This window comes from Mchenga conophoros, linkage group LG23 (genome assembly GCF_057382185.1).
Source record: "Mchenga conophoros isolate Kocher_MC1m ecotype Shallow Benthic linkage group LG23, M_conophoros_male_GT1.1, whole genome shotgun sequence".
Classification (NCBI taxonomy): Eukaryota; Metazoa; Chordata; class Actinopteri; order Cichliformes; family Cichlidae; genus Mchenga; species Mchenga conophoros.
In genome coordinates, this window is record NC_140547.1 from 22,325,143 (window position 1) to 22,351,486 (window position 26,344).

The window sequence follows — 26,344 nt, forward strand, 5'->3', positions numbered from 1 at the left end:
GGGTCGCGGAGTATGGGGGTGCCTACTGGGGTCAGCGGGGGAGCTGGCCCCAGGGAGGGGTCACTTGCCCCTCCCTTCCTTCCCTCCCCATCTCCAGCTGCCTCCCTCTTCCCGCTCCACCACAACCACCCACACATGCAGGGCCTTGGAGTAGGGATATGTCACCAGGGTGCAGAGGAGGCTACCCCCCCCCCCCCCCCCCCCTCTGTCCCCTTCTGGCTGCCTCTGCCTCAATTTTATCCCACAACTTAGACATTCACATTACTCACACTCTCATTACACATACATATAGGATCTTGGGGGTGGGCACGATACACGGAGTCCAAAGTACCATCAGGGTGTACACCCCACCCCTGGCATCGTTGCCCACCTCTCAATTTTAAATACACGTAGACATTGAGGGCTAGCAGGAGGGACCATGCGCTTACCTGCTGCTCTCTGGCAGGTAGCTCCATGCCCTCCTGGGTTTTAAATGCACCTTAGAACACACATGCATCAACATTACAATGAGCGGGTGGAGGGAGGTTTGGAGTCTTCTCTCACCCCCGTTCTCTGCGACCTGCTGGAGCAGGGGGGCTAGGACTAGGAGGAGGAGTTGGCCGTCCGACTGCGGTCTGGAGTGTGGAGCCTTCCTGCTGCTGCGGAGTCGGGGCGGTCTGCCTCCCCCCACCGCAGGGAAAAGGGAAACACCACCTGGGTCTGGGTGCAGTTCCCCCCTCCAGGGGCGGGGGCACCTAGACCCGGTTTGTAGAGTACGCTTGGGGAGTGTGATCGTGTGTACAACGTCTCTTTATGTCTGTCTCCACGTTGGTTGAGTGTGGAGTAAGTGCATATGAGAGCATGAGGGTGGGAATGGATGTTTGTATCTGTGTGTGCCTGTATGTCTGTGTCTATATGTCAGGTTGGGTGTCAGGCGCCACCTCTCTGGGGACATCTCAGGCCCTCCAAGGTTTGGAGGCCTATCTCCCCCTACCACCACTTCCCCTGCCAGTGGCGGACCCCCTCAGACATCGGTGCGTTGGTGGTTCTTTGTGTCCGGGGATGGGCGTCCAGGTACACACCGGCTCACTCCTTGGCGGCCGCTTATCGGGGCCTGGAGCCTGGGGCTCGCTCGGGCCACTTCGGAGGTGGGGTGCCCCCGGCCTCTCGGCCTGGGGCTCGGTCACTCAGGCGCAGCTGGCTGCCGGCGGAGCTCACGGGCGCGTCACTGCAACTCCCCCTGGCTTCTGCTCCGCGGCTGCTGAGTGAGCCCTCATCTGGGACTCTCCTCAGCTCTTTCCGGGACAGTGGCGCGGCTGCCCCTCTGTTGGTCTTCCTTGGTCTCTTGTGTTCTGGGGGCCTCTGGATGTCTGGAGTTTTGATCTCCTCCACACCTGCTTCACGCCCTGGAGGACGGGGCTGTGGCCCCCCCACACCCTCTAGCAGATTATTACATGAAGGAACCTTTTAAAAAAACAAAAAACAAGCGCGTCCATGCTCACAGGTGTACACACGGGTGATCACACCCACAAACTACACCCTTTTTGGCTCCTACCTCAAAGCACACTGTGTTCTGTTGATCTTATGTGCTGCACAATAATGTTTAATATTTAGTATTTACTGTCATATTCCCATATATCATTGTGATGTTGTTTATTCTATTACTCTTGTTCTCTTCTGCTTGCTTTCTTTTTTCTTTCTCAGCAGGTGATCCAGGTGATTGATATATGCATTTTTTTTCTCTGCCCGTTCTGTTGGTTTTTGTCTTTTGCCCTTCTCCCCCGTCCCTCTTCTCAGCTGTTTCTCTTTCCCTCTTTCTTTCTCCCCTTCTTTCCCCCAGTCAAGTCTGTCCCGTATTCAGTAAGTGAAAATAAAATAAACAATAAAAGGTGAATCAAATGGACCATTACGGCAAGGCTGGGATGGTCAGTTTGGTAAAGTAAATCCGTTGGGCATCTTTCTTTGCCTTTAGACAACAATTCTGATGGCAAAAGAGCCAAACGGGACAGGCCAAAAAAAAAAAAGAAAAAAAAAAAGAAGCTTTTCTGTCCCCCACTCGTTACCTGTATGAATGGCACCTGTTGGAACTCATCATCTGTATAAAAGACACCTGTCCACAGCCTCAAACAGTCAGACTCCAAACTCCGCCATGGCCAAGACCAAAGAGCTTTCGAAGGACACCAGGAAAAGTATTGTAGACCTGCACCAGACTGGGAAGAGTGAATCTACAATAGGCAAGCAGCTTGGTGTGAAAAAATCAACTGTGGGAGCAATCATCAGAAAATGGAAGACATACAAGACCACTGATAATCTCCCTCGATCTGGGGCTCCACGCAAGATCTCATCCCGTGGGGTCAAAATGATCATGAGAACGGTGAGCAAAGATCCCAGAACCACACGGGGGGACCTGGTGAATGACCTACAGAGAGCTGGGACCAAAGTAACAAAGGTCACCATCAGTAACACACTACAACGGCAGGGAATCAAATCCCGCAGTGCCAGACGTGTTCCGCTGCTGAAGCCAGTGCATGTCCAGGCCCGTCTGAAGTTTGCCAGAGAGCACATGGATGATACAGCAGAGGATTGGGAGAATGTCATGTGGTCAGATGAAACCAAAGAAGAACTTTTTGCTATAAACTCAACTCGTCGTGTTTGGAGGAAGAAGAATACTGAGTTGCATCCCAAGAACACCATACCTACTGTGAAGCATGGGGGTGGAAACATCATGCTATGGGGCTGTTTTTCTGCCAAGGGGACAGGACGGCTGATCCGTGTTAAGGACAGAATGAATGGGGCCATGTATCGTGAGATTTTGAGCCAAAATCTCCTTCCATCAGTGAGAACTTTGAAGATGAAACGAGGCTGGGTCTTCCAACATGACAATGATCCAAAACACACCGCCCGGGCAACAAAGGAGTGGCTCCGTAAGAAGCATTTGAAAGTCCTGGAGTGGCCTAGCCAGTCTCCAGACTTCAACCCCATAGAAAATCTGTGGCGGGAGTTGAAAGTCCGTGTTGCTCAGCGACAGCCCCAAAACATCACTGCTCTCGAGAAGATCTGCATGGAGGAATGGGCCAAAATACCAGCTACTGTGTGTGCAAACCTGGTAAAGACCTATAGTAAACGTTTGACCTCTGTTATTGCCAACAAAGGTTATGTTACAAAGTATTGAGTTGTATTTTTGTTATTGACCAAATACTTATTTTCCACCCTGGTTTACGAATAAATTCTTTACAAATCCTACCATGTGGATTCATGGATTTTTTTTTCACATTCTGTCTCTCACAGTTGAAGTGTACCTATGGTGCAAATTACTGACCTCTGTCATCATTTTAGGTGGGGGAACTTGCACAATCGGTGGCTGACTAAATACTTTTTTGCCCCACTGTAAGTGTTTTTAACCCTCTGTGTATAAAGTGGTGTGAGATACAGCTCTGCTGTAGTATGGCAGGAAGGGACAAAGCTGCTATATAAGATGATAAACTGTGAGGTTGAGCCCCCTCTTTACTGTCATGCTCTTATTTTGAAAATGTTGGTCCCTTTATAATTGAGTCAGTATAAAAGAGCCTTTCCTGGGTTGACTTTTCCTGTTTCTTCTTTTCTTGGTTTCACCCTTTTTCCCTTTTTTTAAAAAAAAAAACAACAACTTTGCTTTGGTTTCTTTGTTTTCCCTCTTTTGTAAGGTTTTCACCCATGTCCAAGTGTTTCTATAGTCCCAACTCCCCACCTGTCCTCCTGACTGTTTACCCTTCTGTGGATACCTGGATTGCAATTTTATTTATTTATTCAGTAAAACCAAACCTTTCTATTAGCATGTTTTGTGTTTAACTCCTCTCTCCCATCAACGCCTCATAACACGAAAGAGAAAAGAAAAAAAAAGCTAACATTTCATAATAGCCTGAGGTGTTCGGCTTGGAATGATGATTATGGCGTCCCTTTGTAACCATGGTTACTCACTCTTGCATACCTGTGTGCACAGTTTAACAGAAGGAACAGAGACACTGCTGTTAACACTGACATTACTCTGAGCAGCAGGCATGATTTTATGGTGACAGTGTGACAGACATGGACATTTCTCACTGGCCTCTGAAGTTTCCTTTAATAACTTTGTTGTGAGTAATGAATTTATTTTTCAATTAGGCCTAAGTGAGAAATTGGACACTGGAGAAGTGTGTGAATGTCTGGCTCGGTGCGTCACAGATTGTACTGAGCCACAGTGAGATTACAGTGGGTCCAAATTCACCCTCCTAAGTTTGTATCTGAGGCAATGTCCATGTCTGCTGTAGCAGCAACAGAAGACAACACATCCTCTGCCTCCTCTTGCCTGGGCCTTGAATATTTCTTTTTTTTCCTCTTTTTTTTTCTTTAAAAAAAGCTTCTGATATATAGTTGAAGTGCTTGATCTAGTTAGTCACCACAGCTGCTGAGACACAACGCTTACAGCTTACATAGCAATGCTATGTTGGATCTGCTGAAAGGATGCTGATTAAGAGGCTAAATAGCCCATGCAATGTTCAAACTGCAAAAAACTATGGGTTACATCTCAGATGCTACAGACCTCATAATAAGAAAAACGACCAAGTATGACTTGTTTGAAAGGATTTCCCGGTATAAGCCTCTTCTCGCTAAAAAGAACATGGCAGCTTGAATACTTGAATACTTATAGAATAATATCCTTTGAACATATGAGCCCAACGTGGAGCTGTCACTGAGCTGACCATGAACTCCTCTGTATACCAACGTATTCTAGAGTCAAATGTGAGGACTTCTGTCTAACAGCTAAAGCTTGGACCAAACTGGATGCCAAGCACTGCAGAAAATGTACAACAGAATGGCTGAAAAAGAAAAAGATAGAGGCCCAGTCAAAGTCCAAATGTCAACCTGATTGAAATGCTGCCGAGGGACTTTAAGAGGGCCGTGCATAAATGAGTGCATACACACCTCTATGAAGCAAGAAGAGAGGGTCAAAATTCCCCCATAACCATGTGAGAGACTGATAAAGTGGAACATTGAATGATGAATTCAGTTTGTTGCAGTTAAAGGGGGTTCCACGAGCTACTGAATCACAGAGCGTTTGCCACAGGACTGCAAAGAAATCTTTCTTTTTCACATGACTGTGACAATATAAACAGGTCCAGGAATACTGTCATGTTGAGATCATTAAATGCCTGCTTTAAAAAACAAACAAACAAACAAACAAAAAACAGTGGGTAAATGATGGAACTGTTCCAATCAGCATATTTAATAAAAACAACAACAACAAGGAAGGCTCCTTAAGTAGAACACCTACTTCACTCCTTAACTCCTGGTGTCTGATTGTATCTCTGGTGGAAGGGACTGTGACCTACCAAAGAACCATGTGCTCAGACTGAGGAATGAAAATGGAGCATCCAGGGAAAACTTGAGCAGTCAGTGGACTTTCACACATGACACATTTGACTCTCACAAAAACCACTGTTTTTCTCTTAATTTCACATTATTTATTTTCTACTTTTTTCATTTTTAGCTTCTTTTGGTGTTTGGTTCCTTTAGCCTGTTACAAAATAAAACTTACGATAAGCCCAGTTCCGCCTAAAGTAAGCCTAGCTCTTTATTCTAGGCATTTATAAATGATATATTGACAGTTCATTAATATTTAGTAACCATTTATCTATCTTCAATAAGTTGTTGATCATCACAAGGACAAGAAGATATAACTCGCATAGGAGGCAGGACAGAACCAAATCCAGTTATGCTGACAGGTAACTGCAATTTGGACACATTAGTGAGAAACATGAGAGGAAATAAACAAGAAGGATTATTCTTGGAGCAATCACGAATCACTCCGTTTTATCAACCATCTCAAACAGTTTTGATTTAAAGGTGTGTGCATTAAGAATGATGAAGCCCACACACTTTTAGAAGCTTTTAAACTCTTTATTTTATTGAAGAGTAATCGAAAGTGCTTTTGTCTAGACACAATAAAAGGTGAAACTGTAACTAACACTGAGTAGGTTTTGTACATGCTCCACACAGCACACATGTGCAGACACTGTAGGTGTTCACCCATCAGCCATTTATGCTCATATTAAAAGATTTCCAGGAGTGTAGGAGTGGCACGTTGGCTGCTTGAGAGTTCAACACGACAGAGGAATAGCAAACAAATAGTACTCTGTGAGAAAAGGCACGTACAGGCACAAGAAGAGGTAACAGCACGACGTCTAACTGCAACATCCACAAGAAAAAAAACCCACGGTGACGGCACACTTCTCAGTGTCAGAGCTAACAGGGCAGCGGTGTGTCATGGTCCCTGTGCCTCCCCGGCCAGCCCAGTGTGGCCACAAGTGCTTGTTGTTTTACTGTCTCTCTGCTCCCCTTGCCTTGCTCTCTCTCTCTCTCCTACCTGTCTGCCTGGGCGGAGCTCGGATTGGGCTCACGCCCTTGGCCCATGCACCTGCAGCTGATCTCCGGTGATCTCCTGGCACTGCACTGTCAAGATATCATCATCATGTTGGAAAAATACTTTTTAATGGAATTAACCAGCAAACACATGTAAAACTCTCTGGTAACCATGGCAACAGGATAGGAACTCATTGCTTTCCACTGCTAAAGTATGATTTTGTGGTCATTTCATGTATTTCTGTGTCCTGAAACAGCTAGTGGGACAACAATGGCAGCCATTTCGACAATAACAAGGTAGAAATTATTAGTAAGCTACAGAACCCACCTCAACACAGTGGTTACAGCATTTCTCTGAGGCTTAAGGAATCAAAAATCACCTAGTGTATCCAGCTGGTAAAATGCTACTGGCTTTTCTTTGGTGGCATGTTTGGCACTCTGATGCTGGAAACGTTTTAAGACATTCTAAAACAGCCAAATGATTTCATGATATTGTTGGGCTTGAATGTCAGGATGCTGACTGGTCAAATCCTTCTCAGGGTGTCTAGGATATAAATTGTGGAAGAGTTTGGACATTCAGAATTAAGACTGATACATCAAGAGGCCTTATGTCTTAGACACACTACAGGTATTGTTCATCCCATTGGTCTGAAGAATAGGGCTAGAACAGCTTTCTAATTTTAGCTGTCATTACAATCTGGAAATAGAGTAAGATCACCTGGCACCAAAGATCAGCCAGCAGCAGATGGACAGATTGGATTTGCTCTTAAAAATATCCTTCTTTTTCAACCAACTCTTTGTATTTAACCCCTGACGAGTCCTCAGACTCTTTGAATTCCTTGACCTAAATACAAAATGTAATACTGCAATTTAAATGCATGCACTGGTTCTCTTTGATTTCCAAAATATGTCACTTCGATCCAAGAAAATAAAGAACACACTACCTGAGGGTGGTCTTTCATCATTTCAAAAAATATATATAACACTTTTTGTAATAGTGTTATTTTTTAATCCTGACTAAAACCATCTGTTATGAAAATATATACTATTGTGTAATAGACCAGAGGGGGAGGGCTTTACCTTATTAAATATTCTCTGGAAACTAAAGAGATGTGGCCAGAGGTAGAAGTTTGTTAATCCTGTGAGGTCTCAGTGATTATACTGATGCTTAGCGATTACAAAGTCATTTTGTTATTATCCCAATTCCCAAACGTTACAGCAATCAGAATGCCTTTTGCTTCTCTCCAAAATATAGGGTCCTGACTGAGACCTCATAAAGTTAAACATACTGAGTACAATGAAAATAAATTCACAGTTTCTGTCTTTCTGAGGGAGTGGAGTTACTTTTCCTTGATTCCTTATATTTCTGGAATAAATCTCTAAATAAATCTTTTGGGACTCTGGACTGAAAATGTAACAGGTTCCTCCTCTGAAGAGAAACAGGTGTTCTCATCTGCCAAGTCCGGCTTCTTGGCAGCAGCCAGCTTCATGTCATACCAGGAGTGTGAGTTTAACTTCGGAGCCAAGCCTTTCCGTCACCCACACACACACACACACACACACACACACACACACACACACACACACATATATATATATATATATATATATATAAATTATTATTATTATTTTTTATTCCTCCCCAGTCTGGGACACCCACTGAAATGTGCCAGACTCACATTCTGAAAGTGATGCAGAGTATGATGCAAATATTCCCCTACAAGGCCGGCACATGTAAGTACTACACAATGGAATAAGTTGATATCCTGGACATGAAGATTGCCATATTTACAGCTTTGTAACATATATGTGTAATATGCACCAGATGTTGCTTTAATGACACTGAAAGAGAAAACAGTGGGATGAAAGTTAAACAATCCCCGTAAATCAAACACCCTTCAACATCAGATTGCACTTTTTCCTGAGAAGACATACAACCCTGAATGAGAAGCTTTGGGGAAAAGCAGCGAGTGGTAAAGTGACATTTATATTATTTTATTTACAGTTACGCTTCCTCAAGTTTGATGAACTCCATTACCCATAAATAGAGCTCAGTGTTAATCTCATCAGGAAATCCAGCTTTTGTGGATGACGTGCTTGCTTGTATTAATTTAGTCTTGATTTTTTTCCTCTTAACTATTGATTTCTTTGATTTTAGCTCTAGCATAGTGCATGTGAAGCTTAAAATTTAGCCAAGTGTCTTTGAAATGATCAGTTTCAATACTGTGAGGGCCCAAATGTTGGTCATCGAAACATAATGTTCTTTATTGCATCAGTATTGTTGGTCCATAGTCTTTTAAATGGTTTCCAATACTAGATCAGGATGTTAGCAAGCTAAAAAAAAGGCTCTTTGAGCTTGCAGATTTACTTCCTGTTGTTAAGTCAACCAGGTGCTCTTCTTCTTTGAAGCTTGAATGGTGTGGAACAGAACAGTATCACTTTCCAGTCAAACCAGCAGGTTACAGGAGATTTTACTTTGCATATTTTAAAAGTCTCTGCGTTAGACGCATTTTCTCAAAGTTTATAGATCTCCTTCCTGTGACTCAGCCACTGTTGTCAACAGCAACAGGCAGCAGAGGGACAGCCGCCTCACTCTTCTCAGAGTTGCCACCATCATTCTTCCTAGTTTGGTGGTTGGTTGTCTTCTTTTTCTCCTCCTTCTCTGCAGTATCTAAATTAGCCCTTGGGAGAGGTGGGAACTCCCTGCAGTATGGCGGCGGCAAGCATGGCACTAGATGTACCTCACCACTTTCATTTAAGAGCTGGACACAGGTGTAGAAGTCCTGCGGTGAGGGGCTGGTGCTGAAAGTGAGGTCTGGAGTGGGGATGGTGTTGGAAAGGCTGGGATGTTCCATCATGCTGTAGTCCGTCCGGGGCAGTGATACGATCTCTGGCATCGGCCACGGGGAAGGAATACTCAGAGGTGGGGTGAAGGCTTTATTGGGTAAAGAGCAGTAAGGTGGCACATTCTGCATGTACGAGTTTGGGTTTAGAGCTGTGAGCTGATGCCGGGTGGACACTTCTAAGGGCGCCGGGTTGCAGGGAACTATTAAGGTGTCCCTCTCTGATTCCGAAGGGTTGTGTGCGTCGCTGCTGTGCTTCGGTGTGGTGAGATAGATGTCATCAGTGCTGACGTGGTCCCAGACTTCCTCAGAGTAGCTTGGAGGCCTGTAGCTGTGGAAGTTACTGAAGTGGCGGTTGATTTCGTCCAAGTTCCCCTTCTGAGGATGGAGGTGGGGATGGGAGGAATAAATAAATAAAGAAAAAAATAATGAACCAATGAGAAATTAAGATGTAGAAGAAAATGGGAAAAGAAGAAGAATGATAAAGGAAATAATAGTAAGGCAAATTAAGAAATTAAGAGGAAGAGGATCAGGAAAGCAAAAGCATGAGAAATGAAAATTAAGATGAGGAAAAATAGAATCAAAATGTAAATGGGAAATGAGGAAAGTGATAGAAAAAAGAAAAAGAACATGAGGGCAATTTTCAGTGAAAACAGCAAAAGAAGGAGAAACATGAGGATACAATAAGAAAAAGAGGGGGAGGGGAGATAAAAGCAACAAATGGAAAGAAGGCAATAAAGGAGCAGAAGTACAAGGTCAGGACAAATGGCTAAAACACGACCCTGAAAGGAGGGATGCATGCACGCATTTTACCTTCAGGAGCAATGGGTCAATCCCGATGATCCGTGGCTTTGGAATGGGTGGCAGGAAGTACTCTTTTATTCTGAAGGTGAATGTAGACAGAGAGGAGGTTTGAACATGTCAGTACGCAAACAAAAACAACACATTCATCCTCCCACGCTGTAACAGTGTGACCCTGAGAAGAGACAAAACCTATCGCCGTTCGCTCATTTTGTCCACACTGAGGAGTGAAGCTAATCTTTATTTTTCACAGTGTGTTTCTGTGGAGCCTCTGAAAAGTTCCCATGGAAAATATTATTCTGAACCACTTTCTGCTTTAAATAGGAACTGTTGGTGTGTATTATGGGGCAATGCAGATATGATAAATTATAGGGAAGAGAAGCTCAAACACATGCCAAAATAGCCAAAATATCCTGATCACCTCCTGGTGGCTGTATGTGAAAAGGATTATTCAAAAAAGACTGATCAACAAGCTGGTTTGAAGGGGTTGCCAAGAGAAAACAACTTCTCTCTAAAAAGAACATTGCAACACAGCTTAAGTTTGCAGTGATGCATCTGAACAAACCAGAAGACATCCTTTGGGCAGAAGAGACCAAAGTAAAGATGTCTGATCATAATGCACAAACAAACACAGTGTATCAGCACAAACAATTCATACCAGCTTACAGCATGGTGGTGGAGGGATCATGAGTTAGGCTTGTTTTGCAGCCACAAGTCAATGAGTTGACCATGAGGTGCTCTGTATATCCAAGTATTCTAGAGTCAAATTTGAGACCATCTGTCCAACAACTAAAGCTCGGCCCAAACCGTGTCATTAAACAGGACAATGATCCCAAGCACAGTAGAGAATCTACAGCAGACTGACTGTGGCTCAGTCAAAGTCCAGACTTTAACCTGATTGAAATGCTCTGGTGGGACTAGATTATTTTTAATATGTAGTGATATGTAAAACCTTGAAAAAGGGTGTACTTGCCTTTAATTGACACACATAAAATAGGCAGCTTCACGGCAGCACTAAGCTAGCACACACACATTGAACGAAGTCAGTGTTCCAGCCATAAAATGTATTTAATCTTTTTAAAAAATGTAGTGTTATCTCTGAGCCTGCTCTTCCTGTGCGTCAGAATTGGATAGTTTAACAATTTAAGTTTAACAATTTCTCTGCAGCTGAACATTCTTTACAAATTTGAAGGTCTTCCTAAAAATGAATCAGTTCAGATGTAAAGAAAATTCTTATTTACAGCTACAAAAACAAGAAGCAGGGCAGCAGTTAGCGTCTTACTTCTACACCTGCAATATTAAACCCAAAAATCTAAATCAAATGATGTATGTGTGTTTGTGTGTCCGGGCGCATGTGTATATGTGGCAAGACAAAGATAGAAACAGATGTGTATTTTTTCTCACCTCTTGCTTTGTAGAATAATACTGAAGGTGATAACAAGCAGAGCCACAACGCCAACTCCAGTCACCAGAATCAGCACCAGCAATTTACCTGCACAGGTAAAACACACCTTGAGTCACCGTCCCTCTCCTCCTCCCCTGCAGCTTTACTCCTTCAGTGACACATTTAATTGGGAAAAGGGATGTTTTTTTAACAGAGGAAATCTTTTGTGATGTTGTGGGTGGGCCTAAGGGGCTTGGACCCACCAATTTAACAAAGAGCCCATCAGGACTGCCTGTGAGAGAGATTTTCCTCGATTTCATGTTAAATGATTATAACAAATACAATTTTTAAAAAAAAATGAAAAAAGGCTGTCGTTTTCCAATCTTTGAAGATAACATTCATTAATTTATCATTCACACCAATCAGAACAGGCCATTTCACACGAGCTGATGCATGTTAAGCAAGCAGGAGTCATTCAGCAAAGAAACTTTCTTTAATTTTTTTCTTTTGCATTGCATACTGCTGTGGATGCATATCTTGTGACATGGCATGATGCTTATTGAAGCAGCATGGCTCTCTCCTGCTGTTTAAAAGATATTTACACTACCCTTAGGGGAAAAAACTAATTTTCCCTGAGATTGTTAATAAATGGGTCACATGTATTTTACACAGTAGCTTTTTTTCACAGTAGAACTACACAGAGCTGAACATTTCTGCATATCGTTCTCTTTGAAAGCAGAGGCAGTTTCTATTGAGAGAAGTTAATGAATTTAAATACAGTGAGCCTCTCGACTGATGAGAGTCAATGTAGCTTATCAAACAGTCTCTTTCTTCAGCTCTCTTTTACTGTGTTCTAGCCTATATGATGGAAATAATTCAAATAAGACAGGATTTATTTAATTTCAGTTGGATTTCAGTGTCTAGCCATCCATCCATCCATCCATCATCTATGGAGTAGTAGCAGATCTAATCTGAATCCCTCCCAAATGACTGAAGTTCTCACCCGATCACTGAGGGAGAGCCTCTTTCAGTCACTGCCCACAGCTTGTGAACTGGCTTATATTAGTATTTCTAATGTACAGCAAAAATAACAGTGATTGATTGGGTACTGCTTCCTTGATTGATACAGGCACATGTACCTGCTTGTAATAAATAGAAGTGGTAGCATTAAAAACATTAACTTCTGTAATGTGAATCCTCAGCTCAAATAGATCTGATCCATTCTGTCCAAATTCAGAATCCTGGCACTGCACTGAAAGAAATGCTGTTTCTATGTCTGAAAAACTGTCTTTTTTTGTTTGTTTTTTTAAATTTGTTTTTTTTTAAACAACATTGCATGTAAAAGAAATATGCTTAATGTGCTTAAAAAGCTTAGCATGTGTCTGCAGGATTAATGTCTAGTGTCAAGCTGTAGATGTTTGAATCCTTCCTCCTGTGCCACAGCACTACTGAGTCTGTGTTGAGAGCTTTTAACTGGATGGTGTTTTTTTTAAGTTATTGATGTCTTGTCATTGCCTGTACTAAATGCAATGTGATTTTATGCCTGCATTATAAAGCTTTAGTTAGGATCTACAATAAAAATAGGTGCTTAACTTTTTTGTACTTGCCTTAAAATTTGTTCAAAATGAATCTCACGAGAAACCGACAAAATATAATTTAAAAATGCAGAAACATACTGTGTTCACTGCAATTAAACCAACAATAAATGTAAAAATAAGAAACACTTGAAAGTCAAAACCAGAAGCATGTAAATCAGCACCGTTACTCCGTCTGGCTGCTGATGTACCTGCAGACTGCCTCGGGGGGATGCTCATCACCAGCGTGGCGCTCCAGTCACTCCACAGCTTGGAGTGCTGCGCACGGCAACGAACTCGGACCACGTAGTCGTCCACCGGGAGTCCAAGCAGCTCCACCTGAGGCTCACGCAGAGGATACTTCACCTGCATACAGACAACATGTTCTGTGACATGCTGTAAATGTAAAGATCTTCCCCCAAGAACTTTTTTTCTTTTCTTCCATTTGTATAAAAACTCATCTGTAGTTCATTATTACTTCTCTCTTTACCTTCCAGTTGTCTGGCTCGGTAATACGTCTGTATTGCAGCTCATAGACCAGCGTGATCCAACCGTACTGCACATGGGCAGGCACCGGGTAGGTCCAGGAGATCAGCGCATTGTGGCCCATTTCATCACCACCGACGTCTGTCAGGTTGTAGGTCAGGTTGACTGGTGTTTCCGTCTGAACTGTGAACAAAAAAAGGATCCAGAACATGGTAAATACTAGTGTATCAGAATTGTCAAAATTCTGGGTTCTCTTTTCTCTTAGACTTGGGTAGGAACTATTAGTACCCTACTTATCACTGGTGGTGGACTTCAGAAGGGGTCAGCACAGAGACTACAAGCCCATTATCATCAATGGAGCTCCAGCGGAGAGGGTGCAGTCCTTCAAGTATCTTGGTGTCCACATCTCCTCAGACCTGACAAGGGCTGCCCACATTCAGGTCCAGACCAAAAAGGCCAGGCAGCGCCTGTATCACCTACGACAACTGAGGAAGTTCAGGGTCTCTCCAAAGATCCTCAGGATTTTCTATACAGGCGCTGTGGAGAGCATCCTCACACAGAACATGACATCGTGGTTCGGGAACAGCTGTGTGAAGGACCAAAAAGCTCTCCAGAGAGTGATCCGTACAGCAGAATGCTGCTGCAGGATTGCTCTCCCCCCGCTTCAGGACACCTACACCAGGAGATGCCGGACTAGAGCAGCGCAGATACTGAAGGACCCGTCCCATCCTGGCAACAAACTGTTCCAACTTCTGCAATCTGGTAGAAGGTTCCGCATCTTCCGGGCAAGGACAGAGAGACTCAAGAGGAGCTTCTATCCCCAAGCCATCCGTGCCCTAAACACACACACCCGCCCTCTCACATCATCTATAATTGACTGAGACAGGACTCTTCCAGACACTAAACCAAGGCACAATGTACATTTCAATTCCTTTAATTTTAAATTGTCTATCCTGTAAAATAGTCAGATGTCTATTCATATTAATGTACAGAATTCACCTGCTTGCTGCTACTACTGCACAATTCACCCAATGTATATACTACATATATATATATATAATGTTCTTCCTCTACACCCCCCCCCCCCCCCCCCCCAATTTCTTTGCACATGTCGAGGAGCGTGTCAGGCTACATTTCACTGTGTGTTATACTTGTATAACTATGCATGTGACAAATAAAGAACCTTGAACTTGAACTTGAAGCATATTGGGAGGCTTTGAGAGTACTATACAGGGATATAATATAAACACTACACTCTCTATATTTTAACATTAAAAAATGTCAAACTCATTATGTAGTGAGTCTGAAAATGTATTGGAGTGTTCTCATTAAAACTCTAATTGAAATTCGACATCAAAGGGTATTTGTCAGAGGGAAATTCACCCTCTGACTGATTCATCTAAGGTGTGTTTGCTTCTTCTTAGGTGTGCAACATTTCAGTAATGAGTCATGAGAATAATTCATTTCTAACACTGAAACTGTAACCTTTAATTCAATTCCAGTGAAAACGCCTATCTGCAGCTGTTAGCTGAATCTCCTGCATGGCTGTGATAAGAGCGACGTCTCTGACCTCCCCTGACATCTGAGGCACACAAAAAAAAGAGCACTACACTGCTGGTCACATGACGCTGCTTCACGCACGTGTTCAGTGATAATGATGCCAAGCAGACCTCCGATCTGCAACCCCTCAAAACCAGCTCAGGAAGTGGACTGCTCTGGTCCAAATGTGCAGCATCTGGATAATAACAGACACTCAGTCCCCAATAAATGAGATTAGCAGCTGGTCATTACACGCAGAATCTCAATATAAGCAGGGTCTGAGGCCTTTAAAAAACTTCCCTCAATTAAGGAATGACCTTGTGAATCTTATATTTAAGTAAGAATGAATGGCTGCTAATAGACTCAATATGAAGTGAAACAAGATTCTAATTAAATCAGGAGCTCACTCACATGGTTAACCTTGAAATGCTCCACAGCTAAATTACTTCAGTTCAGACTGAGCATACTGAGAGATTCTGAGGCTGGTTTTAACAAATAATAACTATTTATTATTTATTTATTAACTTTATTGTTATCTTATATTATTATGGTAAACATGATAAGCAATAATAGATTTTGAAATGGTCAAATTAGCACTGTTCGTATATTTGTGTAGGTATAAAGAAGACTCTCTGAAATTAGGAAATGAAGCGATTCTGATGTGGCAGCTATGCTGTAGCTCAGGTGGCAGAGCAGGTCAGCCACTAATCAGAAGGTCGGTGGTTCGATCCCAGGCTGCATCCTGGCTGCATGCCAAATATCCTTGGGCAAGATACTAACCCCGTGTTTGCCTACTGGTGGTGGTCAGAGGGCCCGGTGGCGCCAGTGTCCGGCAGCCTCGCCTCTGTCAGTGTGCCCCAGGGCAGCTGTGGCTACAATGTAGCTTGCCATCGCCAGTGTGTGAATGTGTGTGAATGACTGAATGTAGTGTGAAGCGCTTTGGACTAGAAAGGGACTAGAAAAGCGCTATACAAATGCAGGCCATTTACCATTATTTTGGTTATGTATTATCTTACAACGCTTCAGTAAGCGATAGGCAGGTTGCTTCTCTAAGACCATTGCTGATGTCTTTCCTTCTTGGCATTGAGTTACCGCACACCTGAATGTTCCTGACTAGCAAACTCCCAAAACTTTTATAGAGGTGCTCACACTTGCTGATGAAATGTAAAATATTTGAATTTAACCCTTTAAGACCTCTCATAGAACCAAGTTCGCCAGAGCTTATATTATATTTTTACATGCTGTGGAGCCATTTTTGGGAGCATTTCAAGTTGCTATACATCAATACAACCATTATAGCCCAAACTTTAATAATATGTCTGCATTAGGTGCATAGTAATTACATAAATTGCAAAAAAGTGCAATAAACTACAAAAAAATTAAAAATCGTTTTTGTTTTTTTTAACATATATTTCTAGTTAGAGAAATTTAAGAGGCTTATCCCTCAAAACTGTAAATACAAAAAAGTTACACAAACTAGTTTCCGACCACAGGAAATTTATTTTGAGTGTCTTCATAGTTTTATTTTTGAAATACACCAATTTTTATACACTGCAGGAAAAACGAAAATAAATATTATAGTGCAAATTTGCAAAATAACAGCATATGCATCAAAATAAACTATTTCCAGCAGTGCAATATGAGTCTTAAGCATCCCAGAAACGACACAGAAAGTCATAAAGTCAAACATAACTTTTTAAAACACATAACAAGTAAAACACAAGCTCATAAGGCCCCGATCGTAAAAAACTACATTTCCGCAAAATGACGTCACTTCCGGTTTCGGGCAGGTCATGCGGTCATGTGATAGTTCGCGCTGTTGGAGTAGGAAGTGTTACAAACAGCTGATGGATCGGCGAAGCGTGTTTCTGGAATATCATGTTTTTGTTGCTGCAAGTGATTTTTATGCAGTTTTTGCAAAGCTATATGTGGAAGGAAACTGTGACCTAGGACAAGCTGATGGCATAAGATGTAAGTACAACTCCTCCAGTTTCATATGCAAAAAAAATTATTGCGCTAGCTTACTTGGTTGCAGAGCTACCGGGATTTAAAAATAGTTACGCAAAACAGAGCGTGCCCGCTCCGATCGGCTGTAAAGGGTTAAAAAGGGTGAAATTTTATTTTACCATGACTGTATATTTGATTAAGTACTATGATTTGTTTCTGTCATAAATACCTTTTAAAAACTAAAAAGGCCTTTCAGAAGTAAAGACATTTTATGTGAAATCAAATTTCATACTTTTTAAAACTTCTTAAGAATGCATGGGAACCCTGATTTATCTACCTCATGTGGAGACATATAATTACATTCCCCTTTTTTCACACAACTAGATTTCCATTTGCTTTGCAGACTTGTGCTTAAGTGTTACTTTTTACTGCCATTAACAGAATAAATCCAATTTAGCCAAGAAGTCAGCAATCATGTCAGTCGGGACGGTGAGTCAGTGGAACAGGGCAACGGGATGTGAGTAGAGGTTATTAAGCCTTAAAACATATTCTGGCAGAAAGCAACAGGCTCTGAAAATAAGTCAAGAGAGCAGTGCTGGGAGAAAACCATTAATCTTGTGAATTCATAAGTGAAAACATTTATTTTGCCACTCAATCTGCTCTCAATGCTGCTGTTTCTTTCCAAACTGACAGCTGCTCATTAAAGATGTTAAATGTTAAACTAGATCCATTTAAATAGAGCTGAAGAAGCGCATTCAGGTATGGCACTGTGCCATAATGAAGGAGACGAGGAAATCACTTTAGCTTTGGACCAAAGCAAAGTAAAATTTGTTTTCCCAAATTGAATAGGCTCTGTAATAGACTGAACAGCTTTCTAATCTGCTTGATTTGTTGCCATTCCAGCTAAAAATGGAGTTAAGAGCCAAGCCAATTGGTAATGTATTTTCTGATTCAGGAATTTAAATGTATGTAAGTTGTGAGGAGACAGCAGACAGTGTGTTCTGCAAAAGTACAAATGGAAAGTGCCAAAAGAGCCAAATGTTGACAACACAGCATTCTGACCTGTCATCCAAACATGGTCCCTCTAGGTTACAAAAAAAGCATAGCCAAAACACTTACACACAAACCAATGTGTGACATCACTGTGGCTGTGTCCATCTGTTATATACAGTTTATGTGTAAAAGGTATTCCCTCAGCAGACGGTACTTGTTACACTTAAAGACAATTTTAAATCAAAACTCTAAACACGACCTGTCCAGATGAGGTTATGTGTTGAGGGTAAGTACCATGGTGATTCAGCCAGATAGCCACAACGCTTCCTTTAATCTCCCTTCATAGTGCACACCTCACATCCCCCTATTATCCTCTATTTAGGTTCAGGATTAATCCAATCCAGATGAAGTAGGTGGGTAATTATTCACGCCATCACAGTGACTATTACAGTTGTTATTAACTCCTAGTTCTCGGCAAACTGGCAGCTCTGTCAACTGTCAAGTTCTCTTTGTCTTTTTATGAACTTGAAGATGAGCCTAAAGATCCTCCTCTGTCCTTGAGTGTTAATTTTTTTTAATGAATGGTGTGATGTAATGATAAAGAGGTCAAATTTACAGCTGTACTTAGTTAGGGCTAATTTTGAGCAAGGACAAAACCTGTTATTTACATAGTGAATAAAGGTCATATTGAGCTGCTTGTACTAATGTGGTAAAACTATTCATGACATTGGTGAAACTATAATCTTGGAGCAGTTTCTCAGAATGTTATCTCCTGAGCTTCAGGTTTGGATCAGAGAACACAACCCTGGTTCAGCAATGGAAGCGGCTCGGTTAGCTGATGTTTTTGTTGCTGCCAGAAAGAAGGGGCAAGCATGGAGCCATAATGCATGGAAGGTATCGAGGGACACCCGGAAGATACCTCAGCAAAACCATCTGGATTCAGCAAATACAAGCACCAGTAAGAGCTCTCAGTCTACCATTAGACCACCAAAGGCCTCTGGTAAGAAGCTCATTTGTTATCTTTGTGGATTAGAGGGCCATACAAAACCTATGTGCCCAAGAAATTCTGCTAAAATGGTGCAAATGTGTTTTGCTCCTCGTTCTAATGCTGATCCTGAGCAGGAGAGTGACAAATCCATCAAAATGAGCCAGATTGAAGTGAATGGGGTTCTACTCAATGCCCTTCTTGACTCTGGCAGTTCTCGGTCTCTTATTCACTCAGATTTTGCCCCACCTAATATTGTTCGCACCAGTGATACAATTTCAATCTGTTGTGTCCATGGAGATGATAAAAGATATCCGACAGCTGACATCTACATTAAAGTTCAGGACCAGATGTATCTGCTGAATGTGGGTGTTGTGAACAGTTTGCCTTACTCTGCCGTGTTAGGGCGTGACCTTCCTGTGCTTTTTGATTTGTTGGAGTCTGAGCAGACTGAGGAGTGCAATGTAGCTGTTACCAGAGCTCAGGCTAAGCAAGTCAGTACCCACTCTGAGACCCTGAGTGCCCTGCCTTTTTTTAATGAGGAGTTTGAGACAACTGTGGTGAAGCCACGGAAGACCCGCAGACAAAGAAGGCAGGAGAAATTCAAATTTTCACCTGTGGATACACTAACAGACGCTGAGCCAACACCGTCACCCCTAGGGTTTAATATTCCAACTGAAATTGCTGAACTCCAAAAATCTGATCAATCTTTAATATCTCTTTTCCGGAAGGCCAAAGAAAAGGAACCTGGAGTGGAGCAGGTTAACAGTGAGTACATCTTGCAAAATGACATTCTCTATCGTCAGCAGGGGTCGGTGCTGCAGCTGGTGGTTCCCCAGAAGGTTAGAAACGCCATTCTCACCTTAGGGCATTCTATTCCGTGGGCTGGCCACCTTGGTAAACACAAGACCACAGCTCGCATCAAACATCATTTCTACTGGCCTGGTCTTAGCAAAGATGTGGCTCAGTTTTGTAAAAGTTGCCCACAGTGTCAGATAACATCTGCTAAAATCCCCCATAGAGCTCCACTCCAACCTCTCCCTGTCATCGGCACTCCTTTTGAGCGTCTTGGAATGGATATTGTAGGGCCTGTTGAGAGGAGCAAAGCAGGAAATCGTTACATGCTTGTTGTAACAGATTATGCCACAAAATATCCTGAGGTGTTCCCTTTAAAATCTATAAAGGCCAAGCCCATTGCATTTTGTTTAGTGCAGTTCTTTGCAAGAGTTGGGTTTCCACGAGAAATACTAACTGATCAAGGCTGAGAACTTCACCATACCACCCTCAAACTGATGGGCTGACAGAACTGTTTAACCAGACATTGAAACAGATGCTCAGGAAGTTTGTCAACGACAGTGGTAACGATTGGGATCAATGGCTGCCATATCTACTCTTTGCTTATAGAGAAGTCCCCCAAGCCTCCACAGGTTTTTCACCTTTTGAGCTGTTGTATGGTTATGAGGTTCGTGGCCCTCTAACTCTGTTAAAGGAGATTTGGGAGGGAGACAAGGTGGAGGGGGGATCCAAGAACATTTTGTCTTATGTCATTCAGATGAGAGAACGGTTGGAGAAAATGGGTGAACTTGCTCAATCACATATGGTGGAGGCCCAGCAGCAGCAGAAGTCTTGGTATGATAAATCTGCTCGTCAGCGTGCGTTTGAGCCAGGACAAAAGGTGCTCGTGCTCCTCCCCAGTGACAACAACAAATTGTTGGCAAAGTGGCAGGGGCCATTTGAAGTCATGAGGAAGCTGGGACCCACCACATATGAGGTGTCCACCCCAGGGCAGTTGCGCTCCAGCAAGGTCTTGCATATAAACCTTCTGAAGGAGTGGGTGGAGCGTATTGAACACAAGGCGGATGCAATGCTCATACGGCGAGTGCCTGAAGAAGATGAAGCAGATGAGCAATATCTACCACCTGCTGGCTCTCTAGATTATGATCTCAGCCATCTCCCAGAGGACAAGCAGCAGCAGGTGAGAGAAATGTGTAAATCAGCAGTTTTTCAAGAGAATCCAGGGAGAACTGACATTGTCGAACATGATATTGTGGTACGAGAAGGTGCCTCTGTGAGACGATTAAGTTACAGGATCCCAGAACGTCTGCTGCCTTCATTGAAGAAGGAAATCGATTTGATGCTATCTCTAGGGATCATTGAAAGATCTAAGAGTGAATGGTGCAACCCTGTGGTCTTGGTACCCAAAAAGGATGAGAGTATGAGGTTCTGCATTGATTTCAGGTACCTGAACTCCATATCCATGTTTGACTCCTACCCGACACCAAGAATTGATGATCTACTTGAACGTCTGGGAAAAGCAAGGTACCTGACCACAATAGATCTGTGTAAGGGTTACTGGCAGGTCCCACTCACTCAACGGTCCAGAGAGTTCACAGCATTCAGAACACCATGGGGGCTTTTCCAATTTACAGTCTTGCCATTTTGACTACATGGAGCTCCAGCAACTTTCCAACGGCTGATGGATCAGGTATTACATGACTGCTCTGACTTTGCTGCTGCTTACTTGGATGATATTGTTATCCACAGCAACACCTGGGAGGAGCATGTGGAACACCTGCGAACTGTTCTGGACCACCTGCACTCAGCTGGGTTGACGGTGAATCCGTCAAAGTGTGTTTTCGCCGCTGCTGAGACAGAATACCTGGGCCATGTCATCGGCAAGGGGGTTATCAGGCCACAAGTCAGCAAAATCGAGGCCATGGAATCATCCCCCCTGCCCCAAACAAGGAAGCAGCTGAGATCCTTTTTGGGCATGGCAGGTTTCTACCGTCGTTTCATCCCTCAGTTCTCCAACAGGGCAGCTCTGCTCACAGACCTGACGGGATCACGTTCCCCCAATTACATCCAGTGGACAGAGGAGGCAGTGGCAGCGTTTCATGACATACAACAGTCACTAAGTAAGCAACCGGTTTTGTACAGTCCCAACTTTGATGAACCATTCATATTACAGACTGATGCTTCAGATCGGGGCCTGGGAGCTGTCCTCCTTCAGGAAACCATGGAAGGCCGCCATCCAGTGGCTTACATCAGCCGGAAACTGTTTCCACGGGAAGTTCGGTATTCCACAGTAGAGAAGGAGACCTTAGCGATCAAGTGGGCCCTGGACTCCTTCCGCTACTATCTACTGGGAAGAGACTTAACCTTGGAAACTGATCACAAAGCACTACAGTGGCTTGAGCAGATGAAGGACACAAATGGTACCTGGTACCTGGCCTTACAGCCATTCCGATTCACTGTCCACCACGTACCAGGCAAGGAGAACCTTACTGCTGACTATCTCTCTCGCTGTTCCAGCGAGAGCTCTGAAGAGGGGAGGTGTGTGATGGCATGCCACACATGGTAAGCTCCACACCTCATCACCCGTTGATTCACTTTAGTTTAATTTACAGTCACTACTTTAAAATATTCTATTTATTGTTCAATATCGTTTCTTTATTAAATGTATTCATTTTTCCATCACACCTTCCAATGTTTATATGGCGTGCACACATATTAACCTTGCAAGGTCAAAGTTCTGTTTTGTTATATTAATACATCTTTCTTTGTTTGAGTTACCTGGGGGTTGGTGTCTCCTCCTGTCTGGCAAAAGGTGTGGCAAAGGGCTGGGAGACCTGAAGTACTGCTGACAGCCTAATTGGATTGCACCACATGCTTCATTGCCTGGGGGGTGTTTCATGTTTGTTTAAATGTTTTGTATTAGTTGGTTATATGGCAGCCATCTTGTTTTCCCCCGTGTGTGTCATTTGGTTTAGCTAAACCAGTATTTAAGTCCCCCTGTGTGTCATTTCAGCAGGTCAGTTTACCATATGTTTGTTTGAGGTTTTGGTAATTATTATCTTGAGTTTAGTCTGTTGAGTTGACCTCTTTTATTGGTCTGCCTGTTTAAGTTTTGGCTTTGTTAAATATATTTTCATATTTTTGGGTCAATAAAACCCGTTTTTTGAATTAAAACCACCGGTGTCCTTTATGCTTTACTGCTTGGTTCCTGACAACTAATAACACATTTGGTGGCTTTTTACCAGATACACATAAAATTACAGCTCAATTATGATGACAGTGAGGAAAAGTTAAAAACCTACTGATTTCCAGTCCAAAGTCCTTTGGCTCTTCGTGTACAAATGTTTTTCTGTTTCTGATTTATATCGAGTTTGAGATTAGAACAAGTTCTCCTTCCCGTGAACTTGCTGTGAATTATCTTATTTATGCAATCTTTTAAGTTTTCCAGGAGGTAAAATGAATTAAAGCCTGCAGACAATAAAGTCATCTCACTTTTGCCCTTTATTTCGCTGCTGCTTTGACCACAGGTGGCGCAGCTGGCTGTCTGAGCATGAAGATTTCTTTTTTAAAAAATGGGTTTATCAATACTCAGACATGAATTTTGAAGCCTTGAAACTCGCTCTGTTTTCGTCTGTTTTCTTGTATCACTTTGTTCTCAATGTTAGTCAGTAAATAAGAGGTCGCAAGGAGAAATCTGCACCAAAATCCATTTCCAATGGAATCAAATTCCATTTAACAGAACAGTTTTGTTGTTGGCTGAATAACAAACGAACCAAATCAAAACAAAAAGAAGCAAAAAAACTGAACTTCTGTGTAATGGAGTCATATAACTAGTTTGAATCAGCATTTTTAACCGAGATCCGACCCCTTACCTATTTCCGCCACGTCCAGGCAGTGCTGCTCGGAGGTGTAGTTTCTGTGGGTGGTTATGGCGGTCACGGTCAAACAGTACACCATCCATATAGATGTGTGGCTGCTGTCAAAGTGGCAGCTGTTGGGGCCGCCAGTCACATAGTCTGGACATTCCAGTTTGGCTTCCTTCCTTCACAAAATCAAAGAAAAAACACATTTAGATAAACACTAACAAACAAAAGGGAAATCAGTAAATTAACACTGGACATCTTTTTAAACAATACTTGGGCTTTCTTTTCTTTTTGGCTTTTTTAACAGTCTAATTTTGTCTAATTTCCAAGCAGGTTTGCAATAATTTATCACACTTATTGTAGACATCATGAAGCCAAACATCCAACCAGAGGGCTGAAGAACTGTTTTCAGCCAAAAGAAAAACAAGGTATCCCACAACAGATGGTCTCACTCCTGAGGACCTGAGGTTAACACATGGAGATTACAGAGAGAGACACACAAATTCTGGGGAAAGTTCTCGATCAAGCCCCAAACCAAAACTGAATCCAGTCCTGACCTAGTAGTCCCAACATCTGAAACCAGCTTAAAACCAGGTTAAAACCATTATAAAGAAATGGCCAAATCAAAGCCCCAAATCAGGTTCAACGTTAGGCTAATGCCTCAAATTGATCTTAACTGTAATATTTTAAGGAACTTGTCTTTAAGTTTTGAAACTTTTCTATATGGAGGATAATCACAAGCTTATGTTTAACCTTATTAGCATGTTTGTATTCAGTCCTAGTGAGGGTATTTCATGTAAATAAAAAGTGTGTAATGGCAGTTTAATATATTAAAACACAAACAGCACTGAGGTGTGCCTGCAGAGTGTAATCTCCCTCTCTGAGCTGTGACTTTATTCCTAGCTGCTTTGGTGTTTAGTAAGATTTTGTCTTTTTTTTTTTTTTTTATCAGATAATCCCTGATCTACATTTGTTTTCCCAAACAAACATACAAAGTGCAGCAGGAGATGAAACAACAATCAGTAGGAGCTCTGAAGCCACGTGGTGGTCAAAAGCACAATCCAATTTGTCCTGATTAGTGGCAGCGTTTTCTTTGCTGTGGCTGCCATCTGGGCCAGCTGGCATCTGTTTGAGGCCACGTGAGTCTGCGTTCAGGATTTCAGAGCAGCTTGGAAATATTGACCTTCTTAAAAGCTTCCCGGTGACGCGAAGCACGAGAAATCAAACTGCACAAACTCACCTGACCCAGTAACTGACCCAGTGTGCTGCTGATCTGGGGCTTCTTTTATAGTTTCACAAGGCTAAAACAAGGCTCTTATTGTTTGTTAGGGTGGATGTTTTATAAGGTTTTATAACATAATATGTTTACACTAACCCCACTAATGTGGGTTAGTGTAAAGCATTGATGAAATTTGAAACAATTTGATTACAATTTTTAAAGCCTTTTAGTCCCTCAGTCTCAAACATATGCACTAAGGCCACCAATCAACACCTATCTACTGTTTATTTTAGTCCTAGTTAACTGTGAGATGTGGAGTTCATACTCTTTGGAGTAGGTGAGGATGTGGGTGACTTCCTCTCCGTCTGTCAGGTTGCTGAGTGGATGCCACCAGCAGGTGAAGTCCTCCATGTTTGGCGAGCGGCAGAAGTAGATGTGAGGCCTTGTCGTGGTGCCACCAGTCGCCTCTGTGGAGTCACATATGGGTGGAGTTAGAGGAAGTATGATGAAATTATAGTCTGCTCACCACATCTTTCTTCCTCAAGCCCCTCAGTTTAATTCATTCTGTCTGTTACAAGCCATTTCAGCTACTTCCTCTTTAAGGTCATCCTCCCTTTGACCTAACATTCATTTGACTGGCTGTCTGTCAGTTTGAAATATTTGGCCACATTTGTGCCTGTGATATCATACAAGGCCAAGAGTAGAAAAAAACTGAACCTGAGTGTCTGAAACCTGAAATTTTGCTCACAATGAACACCTGTATATACAGTGACCTTCATTGTTTTAAACTTGTATGTATGACACACAATAAGAAATGGCAGCTGTGGTGCAAAAATCATTGATGATTACAGTGGGGCAAAAAAGTATTTAGTCAGCCACCGATTGTGCAAGTTCCCCCACCTAAAATGATGACAGAGGTCAGTAATTTGCACCAGAGGTACACTTCAACTGTGAGAGTCAGAATGTGAAAAAAAAAATCCATGAATCCACATGGTAGGATTTGTAAAGAATTTATTCGTAAATCAGGGTGGAAAATAAGTATTTGGTCAATAACAAAAATACAACTCAATACTTTGTAACATAACCTTTGTTGGCAATAACAGAGGTCAAACGTTTACTATAGGTCTTTACCAGGTTTGCACACACAGTAGCTGGTATTTTGGCCCATTCCTCCATGCAGATCTTCTCGAGAGCAGTGATGTTTTGGGGCTGTCGCCGAGCAACACGGACTTTCAACTCCCGCCACAGATTTTCTATGGGGTTGAGGTCTGGAGACTGGCTAGGCCACTCCAGGACTTTCAAATGCTTCTTACGGAGCCACTCCTTTGTTGCCCGGGCGGTGTGTTTTGGATCATTGTCATGTTGGAAGACCCAGCCTCGTTTCATCTTCAAAGTTATTCAAAGTTACATTTCAAGAATTTGTATCTGTAACTTTTTTGCAACACCTTAAAGTTTGACTGAAATTTGCAGCTGCCCACATGGACAAGCCAAATGCCTTCTGGAGAAAAGTTTTGTGGTCAGACAAAAGAAAGTTTGAGCCGCCTGGCCACAACGACAA

General features: G+C 42.6%; 1 protein-coding gene across 2 annotated transcripts in view; it reads right to left on the bottom strand.

Annotated features, from left to right (window-relative positions):
- Window positions 1-5,874: 5,874 nt before the first annotated feature.
- The window catches only part of crfa4 (cytokine receptor family, class I receptor 4), a 61,261-nt gene continuing 40,791 nt past the window's right edge, over window positions 5,875-26,344 (bottom strand). For both annotated transcript variants that reach the window (XM_085264489.1, XM_085264488.1), the window contains exons 3-9: window positions 25,112-25,253; window positions 23,577-23,746; window positions 13,450-13,628; window positions 13,172-13,325; window positions 11,406-11,493; window positions 10,014-10,083; window positions 5,875-9,578 (exon numbers count right to left, since the gene is read on the bottom strand). In XM_085264489.1, coding sequence (XP_085120615.1) covers window positions 8,901-9,578; window positions 10,014-10,083; window positions 11,406-11,493; window positions 13,172-13,325; window positions 13,450-13,628; window positions 23,577-23,746; window positions 25,112-25,253 — 1,481 coding nt within the window. In that variant the 3' untranslated portion in view covers window positions 5,875-8,900. The remainder of the gene's footprint in view (window positions 9,579-10,013; window positions 10,084-11,405; window positions 11,494-13,171; window positions 13,326-13,449; window positions 13,629-23,576; window positions 23,747-25,111; window positions 25,254-26,344) is intronic.